The sequence below is a fragment of the Exophiala aquamarina genome, assembly GCF_000709125.1.
Source record: "Exophiala aquamarina CBS 119918 chromosome Unknown aczIA-supercont1.2, whole genome shotgun sequence".
In the NCBI taxonomy this organism is placed as follows: Eukaryota; Fungi; Ascomycota; class Eurotiomycetes; order Chaetothyriales; family Herpotrichiellaceae; genus Exophiala; species Exophiala aquamarina.
In genome coordinates this window covers 2,281,060-2,296,571 of record NW_013550586.1, presented here as the reverse complement: position 1 = coordinate 2,296,571, position 15,512 = coordinate 2,281,060, and the positions used below count along the sequence as shown (strand labels likewise).

General features: G+C 52.0%; 7 protein-coding genes across 7 annotated transcripts; 2 read left to right on the top strand and 5 right to left on the bottom strand.

The window, feature by feature from the left end:
- Nucleotides 1–1,642: 1,642 nt before the first annotated feature.
- Nucleotides 1,643–3,275, bottom strand: A1O9_02650 (cyclopropane-fatty-acyl-phospholipid synthase; the record flags this gene model as incomplete). The annotated part of the gene is made up of 2 exons (XM_013408221.1): nucleotides 1,643–3,094; nucleotides 3,168–3,275. The coding sequence occupies 2 exons, from the start codon at nucleotides 3,273–3,275 to the stop codon at nucleotides 1,643–1,645; spliced, it is 1,560 nt and encodes a 519-aa protein (XP_013263675.1).
- Nucleotides 3,276–3,762: 487 nt separating this feature from the next.
- On the bottom strand, nucleotides 3,763–5,153 carry A1O9_02649 (uncharacterized protein; the record flags this gene model as incomplete). Its single annotated transcript, XM_013408220.1, has 4 exons — nucleotides 3,763–3,836; nucleotides 3,909–4,231; nucleotides 4,281–4,960; nucleotides 5,013–5,153. The coding sequence occupies 4 exons, from the start codon at nucleotides 5,151–5,153 to the stop codon at nucleotides 3,763–3,765; spliced, it is 1,218 nt and encodes a 405-aa protein (XP_013263674.1).
- Nucleotides 5,154–5,572: 419 nt separating this feature from the next.
- Nucleotides 5,573–6,721, top strand: A1O9_02648 (uncharacterized protein; the record flags this gene model as incomplete). The annotated part of the gene is made up of 1 exon (XM_013408219.1): nucleotides 5,573–6,721. One exon carries the CDS (start codon nucleotides 5,573–5,575, stop codon nucleotides 6,719–6,721), a length of 1,149 nt encoding a protein of 382 aa, XP_013263673.1.
- Nucleotides 6,722–7,286: 565 nt separating this feature from the next.
- A1O9_02647 (uncharacterized protein) lies at nucleotides 7,287–8,901 on the bottom strand (the record flags this gene model as incomplete). The annotated part of the gene is made up of 2 exons (XM_013408218.1): nucleotides 7,287–7,748; nucleotides 7,828–8,901. The coding sequence occupies 2 exons, from the start codon at nucleotides 8,899–8,901 to the stop codon at nucleotides 7,287–7,289; spliced, it is 1,536 nt and encodes a 511-aa protein (XP_013263672.1).
- Nucleotides 8,902–9,595: 694 nt separating this feature from the next.
- Nucleotides 9,596–10,848, bottom strand: A1O9_02646 (uncharacterized protein; the record flags this gene model as incomplete). The annotated part of the gene is made up of 2 exons (XM_013408217.1): nucleotides 9,596–9,906; nucleotides 9,960–10,848. The coding sequence occupies 2 exons, from the start codon at nucleotides 10,846–10,848 to the stop codon at nucleotides 9,596–9,598; spliced, it is 1,200 nt and encodes a 399-aa protein (XP_013263671.1).
- Nucleotides 10,849–12,020: 1,172 nt separating this feature from the next.
- On the bottom strand, nucleotides 12,021–13,770 carry A1O9_02645 (uncharacterized protein; the record flags this gene model as incomplete). Its single annotated transcript, XM_013408216.1, has 2 exons — nucleotides 12,021–12,751; nucleotides 12,807–13,770. The coding sequence occupies 2 exons, from the start codon at nucleotides 13,768–13,770 to the stop codon at nucleotides 12,021–12,023; spliced, it is 1,695 nt and encodes a 564-aa protein (XP_013263670.1).
- An 852-nt stretch (nucleotides 13,771–14,622) lies between these two features.
- On the top strand, nucleotides 14,623–15,471 carry A1O9_02644 (uncharacterized protein; the record flags this gene model as incomplete). The annotated part of the gene is made up of 1 exon (XM_013408215.1): nucleotides 14,623–15,471. One exon carries the CDS (start codon nucleotides 14,623–14,625, stop codon nucleotides 15,469–15,471), a length of 849 nt encoding a protein of 282 aa, XP_013263669.1.
- Between the last annotated feature and the right edge of the window lie 41 nt (nucleotides 15,472–15,512).

Here is a 15,512-nt window from a genome sequence, read left to right as displayed (position 1 = left end):
GATCTGCAATCTTCATGATATCAGAGTGCTTTCACCCGCCCTATCAATTGATGACAATCTGAGGTGCAAAGTCAAGACTGGACAAGAGTTCTAGCGAGAAGAAGGGCCATGGCATTCCATTGGCATCGAGGCAGACGGGAAGAACTCTCAACCTCCAAGAAATTGGTGCAAATCTTGTCCAGGCTTGTCTGGATGCTTGTCAGAACATCCTGCCTGTCTCCACGGAGGTAGCGTCTGGAAGGGCCTCTCAGCCTAGCATCCAGGGCGGATTGTGCAAATGGTGAGATTGTCGAGGCTGTAGAGGTCGATGGTTGGTGCCGCTATCCATGGTGGCGGGCATGTTGCTGAATTGGTTGAATCCACCCAAGAAACGAGATGCACGTGCCGTGAATTGTGAGAAGAGATCTCGCCCACGTTCTGATATGATTGGCTGTGAATCAACGTTCACCAACCAACTCCTGCTTGCCAAGATTTCTCTTCGCTCTTACTGCTGAAAAGTTCCTAGGTAGCCAATACTAGTTCCCAGTCTATCAATGCCGACGAGCCTGCAGCGTGAAAATACGTCTATGCACAGGCCCTCTTCGGAACAGTCAACAGCTGTACGGAGTACGAGTACTCACGTCGTCCAGGGCGTCTCACAGTCGGCTTCCTGATTTATTCGTATGTTACTAACAGGCATTTGGATTGCGGATGCCGGCATGTACTACTAATGACGCCTTGCCAGCGATTCACCTACTTCAACCGTGACCGTCGCCTCAGTGAGTGAATCTTGGCCACCAGATCACGTTTCGTTCGGCTCAAGAATAGGGCATGAAGTCGTGCCGACCGTATGGACTTCGATGACTTCGAAGATGATCTGCCTGGGCAACTTAGCTGTATGCAGGGTCCTGGCCCGCTCGAGCATGATCATGACTCCTTTTGTCCCGCTGGCCTGAGGTGTATATTTTCCATGCTCACAGTGCCGTTCTGCAATCTACGAAAGGGTCGTCTTCCCTCGGTTTGGGCTACTGATCGAGTGCATCTACGAACAACGATATGCTCTTCCTACTGTCGTCCACTCCAATATGGGCGAAGTGTAGTGGCATCTGCTACCAAACGACTCCTAGACAGATTATCGATGCGAAATTCAACGCTGAACATCCTACGCTCCTGAATAGAGCTGTTTGACGTGACCAGTCACCTCTGCTGTAGCTAGGGTGCACACATACGCCGTGTCGACGTTGCAGAAGCAGCTGATAGTCACCATACGCCTCTGTGGCCTACCACTAACATAGCCATCAACTAAATGAGGAGAAAGAGAACACCAAAATCCCGATCACATCCATTTTCTTTTGACTCGTACTGACCTTACTACTAGGGGTAATGGTTGTGGTGGAGATATCATTTTCTGTCGGTTAAGTATCAATCATACTTTTATGTATTCGCTTCTCACGCTCAATGTCTAATTTATTCGGATTGGATCGCAACACTACGAGTACTACGTATCAATCATCATCTGGATGGTCCACAATGGACATCTAGCACGGCCCTGGTTCTTTTCTGGTTGATTGACTGCAATAAATTATACGGTTATCAATGTTTTACCATCACACATCCGTCTCCATCCCTTCCTTCTTGTTCAATATTAAGCCCTCCTATCCATTCACAACTTCTTGGCGATCTTCGACGCCCCATTGGCCTTTGGAGCGACGAGCCTTGCCAAGCCAGCCCTCAAAGCACCGCTCAGGCCAAATTGGGTATTGATGCCCTCGACACGGTGGGTGCTGTTGATGTTCTTGACCAGGGTGATCTGGAAGCAGGTGGCACTGCCCTGGCGGGAGATGATGGTCGAGTAGGCGAGGAAATACTCCCAGATGCGGTACCACCTGACACCGTACTTGGCCTTGACCTTGTCCTGATTGGCGATCCAGTTGCGATACCATCTCCACAGGGTAGCCGAGTAATGCACACCAATGGTGTCGATGCTCTTGACCTCAAAGCCAGCGCCCTCGAGCGTGTCAACCACGAACCCCAGCGGTGTCGAGGCATCCGCGCCCGGGAAGATGTATTTATTCATGAACAGACCCCATTCCAAGTCCTCGTACTGCCAATACTTACGGAGACCCGCAATCTGCAGGAAGAAGACGCCATCGTCGTCTAGCATGTCGTTGACCTGGCGGAAGAAAGATGCGAGGTGGCGTACGCCCACGTGCTCCGCCATCTCGAGGCATGTGATGCGTTTGAACCCTCCCTCTGGGACGATGATGTCGCGGTAGTCCATGCACACGATGTTGCTCTGCTCCTCGGTGATGCCGGATTTCCGGAGCCCGTTGTTGCCCCAGGCGGTCTGGTTGCGGCCGAGCGTGACACCCGTGACTTTCGCACCGTAGTTGACGCTGGCGTACTTGGCAAGAGTGCCCCAGCCGCAGCCGATGTCGAGCATGCTGTCGCCAGGCTGGACGTCGATCTTCTCGCAGACGATGGCCAGCTTGTTGTCCTGTAGCTGCTCCAGGGATTCCTCGCGATTGATGTCGGAGATGATGCCGGAGGTGTAGATCATGCGGGGCCCCAAAAACCAGCTGTAGAAGTCATCGCCGCGGTCGTAGTGGTCTCGCACCTGCTCCTCGTCCTGCGAGCGGGTGTGCAACAGCATCTCAGGGATGAAGCCGGTGAAGAAATGCTTGAACAGACCCATCGTGAAGCGGAAGTTCGCCCAGTCGTGTCGGTACTCCAGCATCTCGAGCGTGTCCCCCTTGAAGTCAACTTTTTCGTCGAAGTACATCTCGGAGAACGTCTCCATGGGGATGCGGTTCTTGCCATAGTATTTATCGCGGTCCTCTTGGCTGCGGAAAGAGAGGTAGTGTTCGATGGGAAGGCCAGGATACCGAGCCTTCTCGTTCTTCCTAGGAGAGATGGAGGATGCCACGGTCCAGAAGATCATCAGGATGGGGAACGAGGTCAAGAGTGCGAAGAAGATGGTGGTGTAGAAGCCGCCGTGGAATTGACGGGCAACCCACCATGGCACTGCAATGAGAAGGGCGAAGAGGACGTAGTTGTTGAAGGAGTCGCTGCCAGAGCCATCTGCTGGGAGGGGAGCATTTGCGATGGCGGGATACTGGAAGTAAGGGTCAGTGGTTTTGCAACGAGGTCGAGGTCAATTGGTAGAGATCAAGAGAGTGATTACGCACAGAAGTGGTGCGCACACCGTAATTCTCGACGGGGAGTTGCGGGGAGGCGGCAGCAGGTGTCTCGATGAATTCAAAGTCCTCCGAGGACTCTGAGTGTGTTTTGGCCATATTGGATGAATGTGTGGAATCGCACAATCTCAACTCAACAGGCTGGCAAGCATTCCCAGCAGAGACCACGGGGCAGGGGTGAAGCTGTTGTATTAGTATTTTAGAATCGAGAGAAAGTGGCGGTGGAGCAAAAGAGGTGGTGCCTGGGTCAGGGACTCACGGCCAGTCGGAGAGGGAGCGGAAGCATGTGCGTGTGTGGCAGACAAGGAGGCAACTTGGGTCTCAGCCTCTCAGCCTAACCTCTTGGGTCTTGGGATTTGTACCTGCATGAGCTAAAGTGGGGGAGCCTCCTTTACCAGTATTCCAAGTGTGATTCAGGAATCAGGAGGACTTCGTGTGGATATCCAGGCAGCAAAGAAAGTCACTCTGAAACAGATGATAGATGTCATTGCTTCAATTGACACGGCGGTCGACTCTAGTCACGTGTGGAAGGTCAGGTGATGTGATGCATCTTCGCACTAGGTACTATTACAGTGCTGCCTTGGACTTAATCATCGTCTATCTTGCCCGCAAAATCCCCCAACAGTATATCATCAGGCGCCGGGCCACGATTATTTCGAACTGGCGAATACATGTTAGATGGAATTGCAAGAATGGGAACAAATCTTGGTTGGATATTGGGCTTGGACTCACCCCATTCAGTCTCGACCCGGAAGAAAATCCACATCCACCTGCGCATTACCTCCAGTATTTCCATCAAGAAAATCCCGCCTTCGAGATCGTTAAAGTGATCTAAGTGTGGCGAAAGTTTGAAACTCCAAGTGCACCGAAGTAGCAGGTCTATGCCGATCGCTGTATAATACATTTGCTGGGCGTGAAAATACCGGTGTCGTCGCAAGCCGTATGGGTGTTCGGGATTGTTTCTTTCTCGACTCGAGGAAAAGAGTGATAGATCCCAATCCTTGGCCACATCCCAGTAAAACGAGTAGAACGAATTCAGGAAAACAAACAGTAACCTTGGAACGTCAGAAAATGTTGGGTTCGTGATCAACGCACGCAACTCACCACAACCTAAACAACCCTGCTTCAGTCATGTTCATCTTTTTCGGGTCATAATCTCGTTGCATGGCGCTCAGAATAATGACTGGAAACGCAGTCGAGTATTTCAGCGCATTTCCCAAATGTTGCCCGCCCCATCCCGATGTAACAGTCCTATTGCGCCGCACACGAAGGAACTCAATCAAACACTGACGGAGCCGAATCATGCTTGGTATGCTAATAACCAACGGCACCAGAAACGCGCCGCCACACCCACGATTCGGTTTAGCAGTGCTGGCTGTCTTGGACGACAACAGCATGCAGGTCGAAACAAAAAGATCGCCCAGTACTTTAGCATAGCTCGTAAGGACATCAGCCAGGATAATGTCACCGAATTTTCCATCCTGAACCTCTGCTAGCCCACCTAGGCTGATTCTTTTCAAGGTTGTCAAGAAATGAAGTCGGCCCGACCGAGACATGCGTTTGACCGGAACGATAAAGCAAAGAACGAGGAACAGGAGGTAAGATTGTGGTAAGATCTGCCATGAGAGTGCCGCGCTCTTGGAGCCATGGGTGACCGTCCAGAAGAGCAGGAGGGAGACAGTCAGAGGGATAGAAAGGAGTGTGGCCAGCCTGTATGTCGACTGATGGTGAAGAATGCTGTTATGTGTTTGACGGGCGGGATATCGAATGAGGGCCGGGACGTCCTTGAGCTCAATGTTAGCGAAGTGGACTCAAGATACAACCTCCTCCACATACGATCTTGACGAGGTGTAAATAATGGAGGTTAAGACCCCACGCCCATATTCCAAGGACAATAATGATGGCGACTCGGTATGGAAGAGGGAGCACGAGACTGAATGAATCAATCTCTGACTCAACAGCCGGGTCACCGTCCATGACAAAAAGAGTCAATCATGCTTCCCCAGGAGCAGGCAGGACAGTCGGTCCAAGGGAAACACGAAAGGAAGAGTTGAAGTGAACAAATCCTGTCTTGTGTGCTAGGCAGGGTCAATTCCCTCGTGTCATGTTCAACGTCCACATGTCCCAAAGAGTCCATTTGGGGATAGTTTAGGCTTGGCACTCGGCGGAACCATTACGGCGGAGCATTCAGCCACACTGTCCACAACGACCTCGGTTCATCGTTTGCTTGACAAGGCTCAATCATGTCAAGCCAATATCAGCAACCTTCTTGATTAGAAAACCCCTGCGGCGATCATATCAACCTCAGCGCCGACAACTTTGGTTTAGATGGCCACATAGGACTCATACCCGAGACTCGTCCTCCACCCACCACCACTCCCGCCTCCCAAGCAAACATGGCGACCGCCGCACATCCCGAGCCCACCACTTCGCCCTCGACAGAATACCCATTCGCGCCATCCCCCGACATCCTACGGACCCACCAGAAAGATGCATACATAACAGGACAACTATCCTCCCAGGCGTCGACGATCCTCCGCGCATTACTGGGCGCACGGTTCGCACACAAATACTCCAACGCGACCAACAACCTCAGCGAGTTGCTCTACCTGTGCATCACCACCCTGCTCGGCAACCGCACGCTCGGCGAGGAATACTGCGATGTGATCCAGGTCGAGAACGACACGCTGCGACTGGCCGGCCTAGGCAGACGAGTCGGCTATATTGCCAGCGTGGTGTTTGCGCCGTGGGTGCTGGGGAAATCCCTCCCCGCGCTACGACGCCGGCTGCGCCAGAAGCTGGAGTGGAACATCGAGCATGCGAAGAAACACCGGCGGTCTTCGATAACGGCGCGAGGGCTGCGGATCCAAGAATACATCCTCGAGCACTTGGATACCCTGACGAGTCCAAATCCGATCTACGCCTTGAGCCTGGCCACCTTCTACTTCACGGGCGCGTATTACCACCTCTCGAAACGGCTGTTCGGCCTACGCTACATCTTCACGAAGCAGATGAAGCCGGACGAGCAGCGTGTCGGCTACGAAGTGCTGGGCGTGCTCCTTGTCCTCCAGATGGCCGTGCAATCCACGCTGCACATCCGCGCAACATTCTTTCCCAACACCACCGACGAATCAACATCCCCCGAAAACACCAACGGCGAAAAGCCCTCCTCAACAACAGCTCTCGTCGGCCACGGCGTCGAAGTCGCCGTAAATTCTTCCTTCACATCCACCGCCGACCAACTGCTCGCCTCGGTCGACATCCCCAGCCACCTACCACCCGGCCTCGCCGCGAACACAGCGACGCCGATCCTGCCAGAAGGCACGCCGCGGTATGACATCTCTTCTGCAGACGCCATGGCATGGATCCCCGACGGCCAGCAGCGGAAATGCACACTATGTCTGGAGCCCTTCCGCGACCCCAGCGCCACCTCGTGCGGCCACGTCTTCTGCTGGACCTGCGTCCAGGACTGGGTCAAGGAGAAGCCCGAGTGTCCGCTGTGCCGGCAGGCCGTGCTACCGCAGAAGATTCTGCCGCTGCGGTAGGGTAGAGCTTGTCGGGCAAGCGTTGAAGTTAGAGGCCCAAAGATGCCAGAACGTAAATCCAATTTTATTAGTTATTGAACAGGATGGGACCATCTGCTCCTCATTGCATTCTGGCTGTTTGTCAACATTAGTGTACTATGCTCTAGATGGTGCTTTCCGTCGCATCGCACTCAATCCTCGGTCCCCCGGGTTTGCGTGATGAAAAAAAAAGCATCACTATCCAATATGGTAATACCCAGCCTGAAGACCCCTCACCAATATATAAAACATCATGATGTATGATTATGTGAGGATGAGTATGTAGTCCGTATGTACCCCAGCCCAGAGGATGTTAGCCAAAAACCAAGATGAGGACAGAACAAGCCACGCATCCCCTCATATCCCTCTTGCTCTGTTTTAAAGAATCCCGCATATGCACATTCAAAGAGAAAGAAACAAACCGAGAACCCAAGAGCTGTGTTCACTCCCACTCCGTCATGACTTTATATAAAACAAAGAGCAAAAAGTGAGGAAGAGGAGTCTGTATTGGGTCGCCGAACATTTTAACGTCTCCATCTCTCTGTTTTCAAACAAGGCCCTCCTTCTTCGCAACCTTGGGGCTCTCACCATCCTCCTCGCCCTCGCTGATCAACCCCTCAAGCTCAAACTCCTCTGCATCCCGTACCTGCTGGCTATCCGTGGGACGGTGCCTGGGCAAGCGGACAGAGCCATTTGTGGCGGACGGGAGGGTGATGTGGCCGTTGCCCGTCGCCCTTGAGGACTTTCTCAGCGCGCTAGGGCCAGCAGTAGCGGTGCTCATTTTGCGGCTGTGGGAGGACGAGCTGTGAGATAATACACCGTTGCTCTCGTCGTCGGGCCACGCGTGTGAGGCGTAGACGTAAAGCAAAATGTTGACGAACAGATACAGCAGGAAGGCGATCGAGTACAGAATCAGGATGTAGCTGACGTGTGTGACGTCGGCTTCGGATAGCAGGCGCATTTGTTCTTCGGTCGCGCCCATGAAGAGAAAGCCGGACGCGTAGAGGAGCTGGATTATCGAGTTAGCAAAAGATCCAATCAAATATGGTGCTGCAAAGGACTGTGTAGGGAAAAGGCAGAAGACTTACGAATGGTGGAAGATGCTGCCAACTGTTGACTTCAGAGGCCCCACGACTGTCTTTGAGGACGAAAGAGACCTCAATGATGCGACTCGCTCCAGCCGCCATGAGCGTGTATCCGAAGACAGCATGTACCATGGTGCTCAATGGGATATCTTGAGGGTGTGCACTCATGGCCCACCCCGTGATTAAGATAACCATACCAGGTAAAATGTTACGTTTCGGCCGACCAGTTCTCGAGCGAGACAGCCACACTCCCACTAAGCCAGCACACCACCATACGATGCCCATGCTGGTGTGTTGAAGATCGTTCTTGACCCAAGGCTGGCCCCATCGGTGCTCGGTGAATGTATTGACGCAGCCCCACGCGGAGATGATGATGCTGTCGAAGAATTCCTGGCTCCTTCCCGTGCTGCGCAACCATGCCTGACCCACCAGCAGTAGAAGTGTCATGACAATGCCGTACCCGATGAATGCAGAGCCCATGATGAAATGCGCCAAACACTGTCCAAGATGGTCTCCGCGACAGTACCCCATGGCAACAATTCCACCAAACAGCATCTGCACCCACGAGACAACAGGCATGGCTTTCCCGAGCCATCCGTGAATCAGCACGACACCACGCCTCCCACTCTTGCCAATCTTTCCTCCAAACGCTTTTCCGATCCAGCCGCCCTTGTTCTCAAGATGCAATTTGAGTCCGATGCCGAGTCCGACTTGTACAATCAACATAAACACCAGACTGTTCGCAAAGCTTGCATGGATATTGGGATGCTTGAACTGGCGGCCCTTGTGCATATGCCCAAGAAAGTATGCGACTGTAGCCACGACTGTGCCGACGATCTGTACAGGTACATGCCATCTGCTTCTGATAATGCCAAGGACCATGCCATAGGGGAAGATCAGACCAAAGGATAGCACCATTAACAGGATATGCGTCCATAGTCGTGAATCGAGAGGGTCTGCTGATATGGCTTCACCTTCGGGGATCTTGTCGGTGTGACCTCCATGGGCCGAGGTGGGGGAGATCAGGCAGGTCAGTGCAAAAGAGAGGCCGATGGCCAGTGCCTGCGGAGGACTCATTGGGAGGAAGGAAACGAGGCGGTTGGGCTCTGTTGCAGGGATTGTGCGTAGTTGGTCGGAACGGTAGGATAGAGCTCAAGCGGTGCTCAATGCAAGGACATAATGTTCGGCGTATATGTCGAAGAATACAAACACTTTGTAGATGTGCAACGCGATGAATTTGTCTCGAGGAGTCAAAGGAGGAGGAGGAGCCGGAGCGACACTGCGAAGCTGTCCCGCCACCATTCCAGAAGGACTCCTTTGTTGGTTAGACGCGTGTACCAAGCCTGAAGGACTGGGGAGTTGACTGAGCCGGCGGGCCCGGGAGTCCTTCTCCGACTGGGCCCGGCTTCCCTAAATCCGACTTCTAAAATTCTGAGTGGTCTGGCGGCTTCCTGACTATCCTCGTCTTGTAGACCAAGCGTTGACCCCGTCGCTCCGAGAGGCTAATAGCATACTCCGTACTATATATCATGCTGTCACACCACCCGTATGCAAAGTGAGGTACCGCCATAGGACGAATGGCAACAAGGGCTGTTAGCGACTCTTTTCGTGAGTCAATGATGATGATAGTCTATTCACTGTCTATAGATACTGCTCCGATGCTTTTCATTCTTCATCCCAATCCCACAATAACACTCCAGCAGAACTCCAGTATCAGCGAGTGTCCCAGAAATCACATTTCCTACCAGAGACTAGCATCGACACGGCGAATCTATGCCATGGTGCGAGTAACAGCAAATCGAGAAAATGAAGCCGAGCTTTTAATGGTGCAGACCAGTGTGCCACCGTTGTAAACGACAGGGACGTTCAACCTTGCTGCCGCAGAAATGCTTTGAGAAGTGATAGGTGTTGAACTCATTGAGTCTGAGTCTAGGTCTGAGTCTGAGTCTGAGTCTGAGTCTGAGCCTGAGCCTGAGCCTGAGCCTGAGCCTGAGCCTGAGCCTGAGCCTGGGTCTGCTAACTCCACTGGTTTACGATACCAGTTGTCTGGATCGTCTCCAAGGCACTCGCCCACTGAAATTGCTGAACAACATTGAATCAGCAATGAATACAGATTCAAGAGGAAGTGCACTTACCATGCCACCCCTTCTCAACAACACGCGGCAGGATATGTCTGGTGAGGTTGATGGCTGATAGATGAATCGAGTCATGCTGAATGAGAAGCATATTGCCTGACACGTCAGTGGCATCAATAGCAGCATCCGTGGCCTGGATCATGGCGTCCAGGTTGCCATCGTGCAACCAATCCGTGCTGTCTGTAGACCATCCAATGAGATGGTAGCCAAGTTCACCAATGTCTTTTTGGCAACCACCATCGATGCTGCATTGAAGATACGGTGGTCTCATGTAGGTGGGATACATGCCAAGGATGTTGTCGAGAGCCTGTTCCATTCTCACCATCTCAACCTTACGGTCTAAGGTCGAGATTGTGTTGAGCTCACGGTGTGACCAGGTGTGCGAAGCCACTTGATGGCCTTCATCGTGCATGCGTTGGATGGCTTTTGTCCATTTTTCGGTTTCATCAACTGCCCCTTTGCCATTGGTGACCCCAGTAATGAAGAAAGTAGCCTTGGCTCGGTATTCTTTGAGGATATCAAGGAGTTCTTCTGTGTTATCCGTCGGTCCGTCGTCGTATGTAAGAGCAATCGTTCTGGGGACCTTGCACTTGGTGATTAGTTGGCCATAGGGAACGTCGCCAATATGTGGACGAGAATCTAGTGAAGTGTTATATCCTTGTGGTTGGATATCCGAGTCGCAGAAGCCAAAGCCTCGTTGACAATTGGCAGGGACTGCGCAAAAATCCTTGCCAGTTCCCTGGAGGGTGTCAGAACCTTTGTAAGATGCTGGAGGCGTGAGACTTACACAAAATCCTGCAGTGGAGCAACACTCGTTAGCTGAGCATTTCTTGCCGCCGTTGAGCACGCCACACAACTCGGACGTTTCTTTGTCATCTAGTCTGCCCATGATGAGTGTACAGTTGCCAAATTGCTTCTGGCAGCCATTCTCGCAGAAGTCTTCGCCGTAGCCCTGTGGCTGGTTAGAGCAATCACAACAGCGACTTTTCTTTCCCACTTACGCAATAACCATTAGATGAGCAACAGTCTCCAGGAGCACACGAAGCATTGCTGTGTTGAGCACCACAGTACTTGACGGCTGAAGGGCGATTGGCGATGTTTGTTGCACTGTTGCATTTCCTAGCTCAAAGTTAATTCCATTTGATTGTGGCACACCATTGTCACCTACCCGTATTCTTCTTGACAACCAGAACCACAGAAAATATCGCCATCTCCTGTCCACTTGGTCAGTGCTATTAGAGAAAGACAGGTCGATTGCAGAGCATACCGCAGTAACCCTAGATCATGATCAGTTTAGTCTCGGAAAGAGGGGTTTCATGACTCACTGCCTTTGAACAACACCACCCGCTGCCAATATTCTTGGGATTACACTGGTCTTTGCCCCTGCCACAACTGTTGTCAAGGATGGCACGAGTCAAGAGAGGTGGTTGGTAGTGGCCATTGGCGGCTGCGTTCAAGGACTTGTCAATCGATGTCCCTGCTCCCTAAGCTGAGAGTGCCAAAAGATTGACCGCGGAAACGAGAAAAAGTGTCGGCCGCATGGTAATTGAAGTTGACGCAAGACCTGGGCCAAATGCAGCAACTTTCAAGTGTGAAGAGGGTCAGGTAGAAGAAGTGTTTGTGTGAACAAGCACAAAGCTAAGATACTTCATGCAATAGATTGATGCAGTCAAGCACTATGAACGCCGAAGCAATGGTGCATATGATGGATCGATGTGGAAGAGAAGAACAGCGAGGACAGAGAAGAAGATGGGAACAACAAAGGAGTGCATAGAGGCACCTTCCTTACCAGATTCGCCACTGAGCTGCTTCGGCAGGCACGCGTCCGCGTTTGTGCTTGAAGACGCAAGAACCAAAACAATAACAGGGATAATGATGACACTAGAACCTGCCTCAATCTGCAGACAGGGGACCCGACTGGTAGTAGGCTTTCAAACAGAGTAACCCATACCTCTATACCTGGTACTCTAGGATTATTGATAATCGAATACTCCAGTAAGTCACGTGTGTGTCTGCCCCGTCCATGCAATCATCAATGATCATTAACCGCTATATTGAACATCACTGAAAGGATCCTGGGATATCATTGGGTTTTTTTTCATCACTCGGTGTCACCGGTACTGAATGGAAGGTTGAGCTGGCCGCTCCGTTGGTGGTAGTCTTAATCAGATCGCTGTCGCCCTCGTGCGTTCTCTCCTCCACCGTTGCGTCCAACGAGATCTTATCAAATCCGTCTGATGGAGCTTGGGTTTCGATGGGCGTTGCTATTCGCTCAGGGTTTCGTGGTGGTAGAGCTGGAGGAACACGCCTTGGAACTTCAACCACCCTTGCTCTTGTTACCACTGGCACGGCCGTCTGGATCTCCGCATCAGAATCCACGTCGGAGAAGGATTCCCGACGGTGTCCAGGCGAGTCTTCTCCATCTCCTACGAGTTGGCTGTGTTTTTGAGGTGGCTCAACTATCTTGGTTGAGTTCCTTAAGGCAGTCGAATCACTCCTTCTGGGGCTGTGCCCTGCGCTTTTTGATTCATCTTCGTCTGTTTGGGTACCTCGGTCAATGCTGGCAAGGCTATGGGTACTGTCTCTCCAGGTCCGGCTTCTAATTGACCCATCTACGCTTTGACGTGAGAAATGGGTGTAGATAGGGCTGGTCGGAGACGGTTTGAATTCAAAAGCAGCCGCACTGGGCCTTTGGTGTGTTCCTGCTTCACGGATGTTCAGCCCTTCTGCTTCTAATGCCTTGACACCAAACGGGTCGGGATCATCTTCCGCAGGAATTCCGAACAATGGACCTGTAAAACTGAGTATTAGCGAAAGAGGCTGAGCGTATGCATATCCTTTGCCTACCGTCAGAAATCAATTCCATATCACTGGGTGCTACTCCATCGGGCAGCAGGCTATCATCCACGTCGTCTCCTTGAGCCGCCTTCAAAGTATCCAGCAGTACTTGATACTTGTCCACCGGTGGATGACGTACTTTCCCAACAAGAATGTCAGCGACGCCCACACGCTCGCCGTAGAAGGTCTCGTTTTCATCAGTGCGCTCGATGACAATGTTTCCTTCTAGCGCGATTCCGGCATACAGTCCTCGACTCTTAACGTAAGACCAGATTGGCGATTGTCGCTTGACAACCTCTGTGTCCAGCGCGCCTCCAAGTCCCAGTGGTCCAGCAGCCACGCCGACCTCAGTCCCCAATGTGCATCGCAGTTTCGTGAATGCTTCAAGGGCTTTATATGTGTTGATGACTAGTACTGAGTCATAAATATCGACCCCTATCAGGAAGCCGAAAGACAGATTCTGGGTGTGAATTCCACTGGGAGGGCTCCACTCGCCGGTTTCTGGGTGTCTCCCAACGAGGACACCTGCACCTCCAGAGCCTCCGAGGACCCAGCCTGTCCGCATGGTTGTGAATATGGCCAACCCAACACATTGCTTGATAACTTTCTGGGGAATTTTCACGAGAATGCGCTGTGTGCCTTGGGGAATCCCCACTGCGGTCGCATCACGGTCTTCGATCTTTTTGGCAGCCTTCTCTTCTATCGGCTCGTAAAAGCCGTCTTTACAAAACCCTCTCAGAATTCGAGCTGCCTTCTCGGACTCTTTGTCTAGGGTGGTAGGCCAAAAGGCCTCGGAGCCGACTCTGTTGGACAATCGATTGACAGGTGCGCCAAGTTTGTCAACCACAGCATAGGCCTTGTTAAAGCCGGGCTTCAAGCGCTTCTCGTAAGTTGTGTTTGAAAAGCCCTTCGTTCGTTCCCAGAATGTTGGGCCGGTCTTGGGCGTGGGTGAGGCTGAGGAAGAGGCTGCCATCGTGGCCAAATGTGCAATGGCGCAATTTGAGGTTGGCGAAAGACAAATCCTTGAGCCACGGGCTCCAAGGACAATTTACGACGATACAGTGGTAAGGTTGCAGAAACGCTTGCAGAAAGGCCACTACCATGCCTGCGTTGGTGAAATTGAAGAAATGAGAATGCGCAGAAAGCTTGAGATAATACGAGGTACACCAGCGCTGTCAATGAGCAAGCACGTAACATTTACTCGCGCAATAATCCGGTCGTAGCCGGATTAGCAGGCTTACGGGGGAAGAAGACAAACGAGCGTCGTCATAAGCTGGGGGGCAAGCTGAGGAGGATCTACAGGCGAAGTGGGCATGCTGAGTCAAGCTCGAGGAAGCACCTACAGTATATTGGCCCGTTGGCCCACGTTCCAAGGAAGCACGAGGGGCACGTGAAGAATGTCCCCTCCAGGGGAAACGCAGAAGAACTTTGCTCGTGACATTCGGCTGGCCGATGTTTCGGTGTTGGAACTTATTGTTAGCGATATATCTACCAAAACCACTCTGACGGCATCATCAATGTTCCCGCCTAGAAGCACTGCAGAGTGATTGAAGCAGTCGTGCATGTTCGGGCAAACCAGCCTCCCTGCCGACCTTGCTTCATACCTCGGCTCAAACTACTTGCACAGGTCAGCTCCAGGTGGTGTACTAAGTGCTACAAGTTCCAAGCTCGAAAGAGCGACGACTAATCAATATGGGCAGGCCGATCAAGCATTCCGACGTAGACCGACGTAGACCGACCTATATCCATCGCCGGTCCTACATCGCAGTCAGTCACTCTCACATCGAAACTGTGTTTTTGAAAAGTCAAAGGTAACATCGATATCATGCCGCCAGTTCCACCAGTCTTTGTGCTCTCCATTCCTCCAGCCTCTGTCGAGCGCTCGACAACGACGCAGCAAGGGAACTTCGTCTGCACACAAGCTGCGCCTCAGGTCTATGTACTTTCTTTCTCAAGCCCGCCCGACAACCGTTTGACTCCGGCATTCAATCAAACTTTCCTGTTGGCTCTTGACATCATCGAGCACCGCCTTCCGAAAGGAGTGGTTATCACCACCTCATCTATTACCAAATTCTATTCGAATGGTCTCGACTACGAAAATGCAATCAAGGACCCTGCCTTCTTCCCTGGAAGCCTGTTCCCTTTGTGGCGACGTCTGATCACATACCCCATGCCGACGGTTGCGCTGATGAACGGACATGCATTTGCTGGAGGCTTGATGACGGCGATGTTCCACGACTACCGTATCATGAACCCTCACAAGGGTTTTTTGTGCCTGAACGAGCTAGACTTTGGAGCTGCACTCCAACCTACTATGGCATCAGTGTTTCGAGTCAAACTGGGTATGAGTACATTCAGGAGCATGGTGCTGGAAAGTAGACGATTCCCAGCTTTGGAAGCACTCAAAGAAGGAATGATCGATGGACTGGGTGGACTTGACGAGACATTAGCCTTCATCAAAGAATTCAAGTTGATCGACAAGGCTCAAGGGACATCATATGGCAGGATTAAAGAAGAGTTGTATCGGGAGGTAATCAAGGATATCGATGAGAGTGGTGACACGCCCAGACTTTCCGCCGCTCGAGATCTGGACCGAAATCGAAGAGACTTGGAGGCAAGGAAGAGAGTGGACGAGTACGCTGTTGCTGTTGGCGCACCAAGGTCAAAGTTGTAATGGGAGAACATCGGTCTTCTTTCGGATTGCCGATTGCGTAT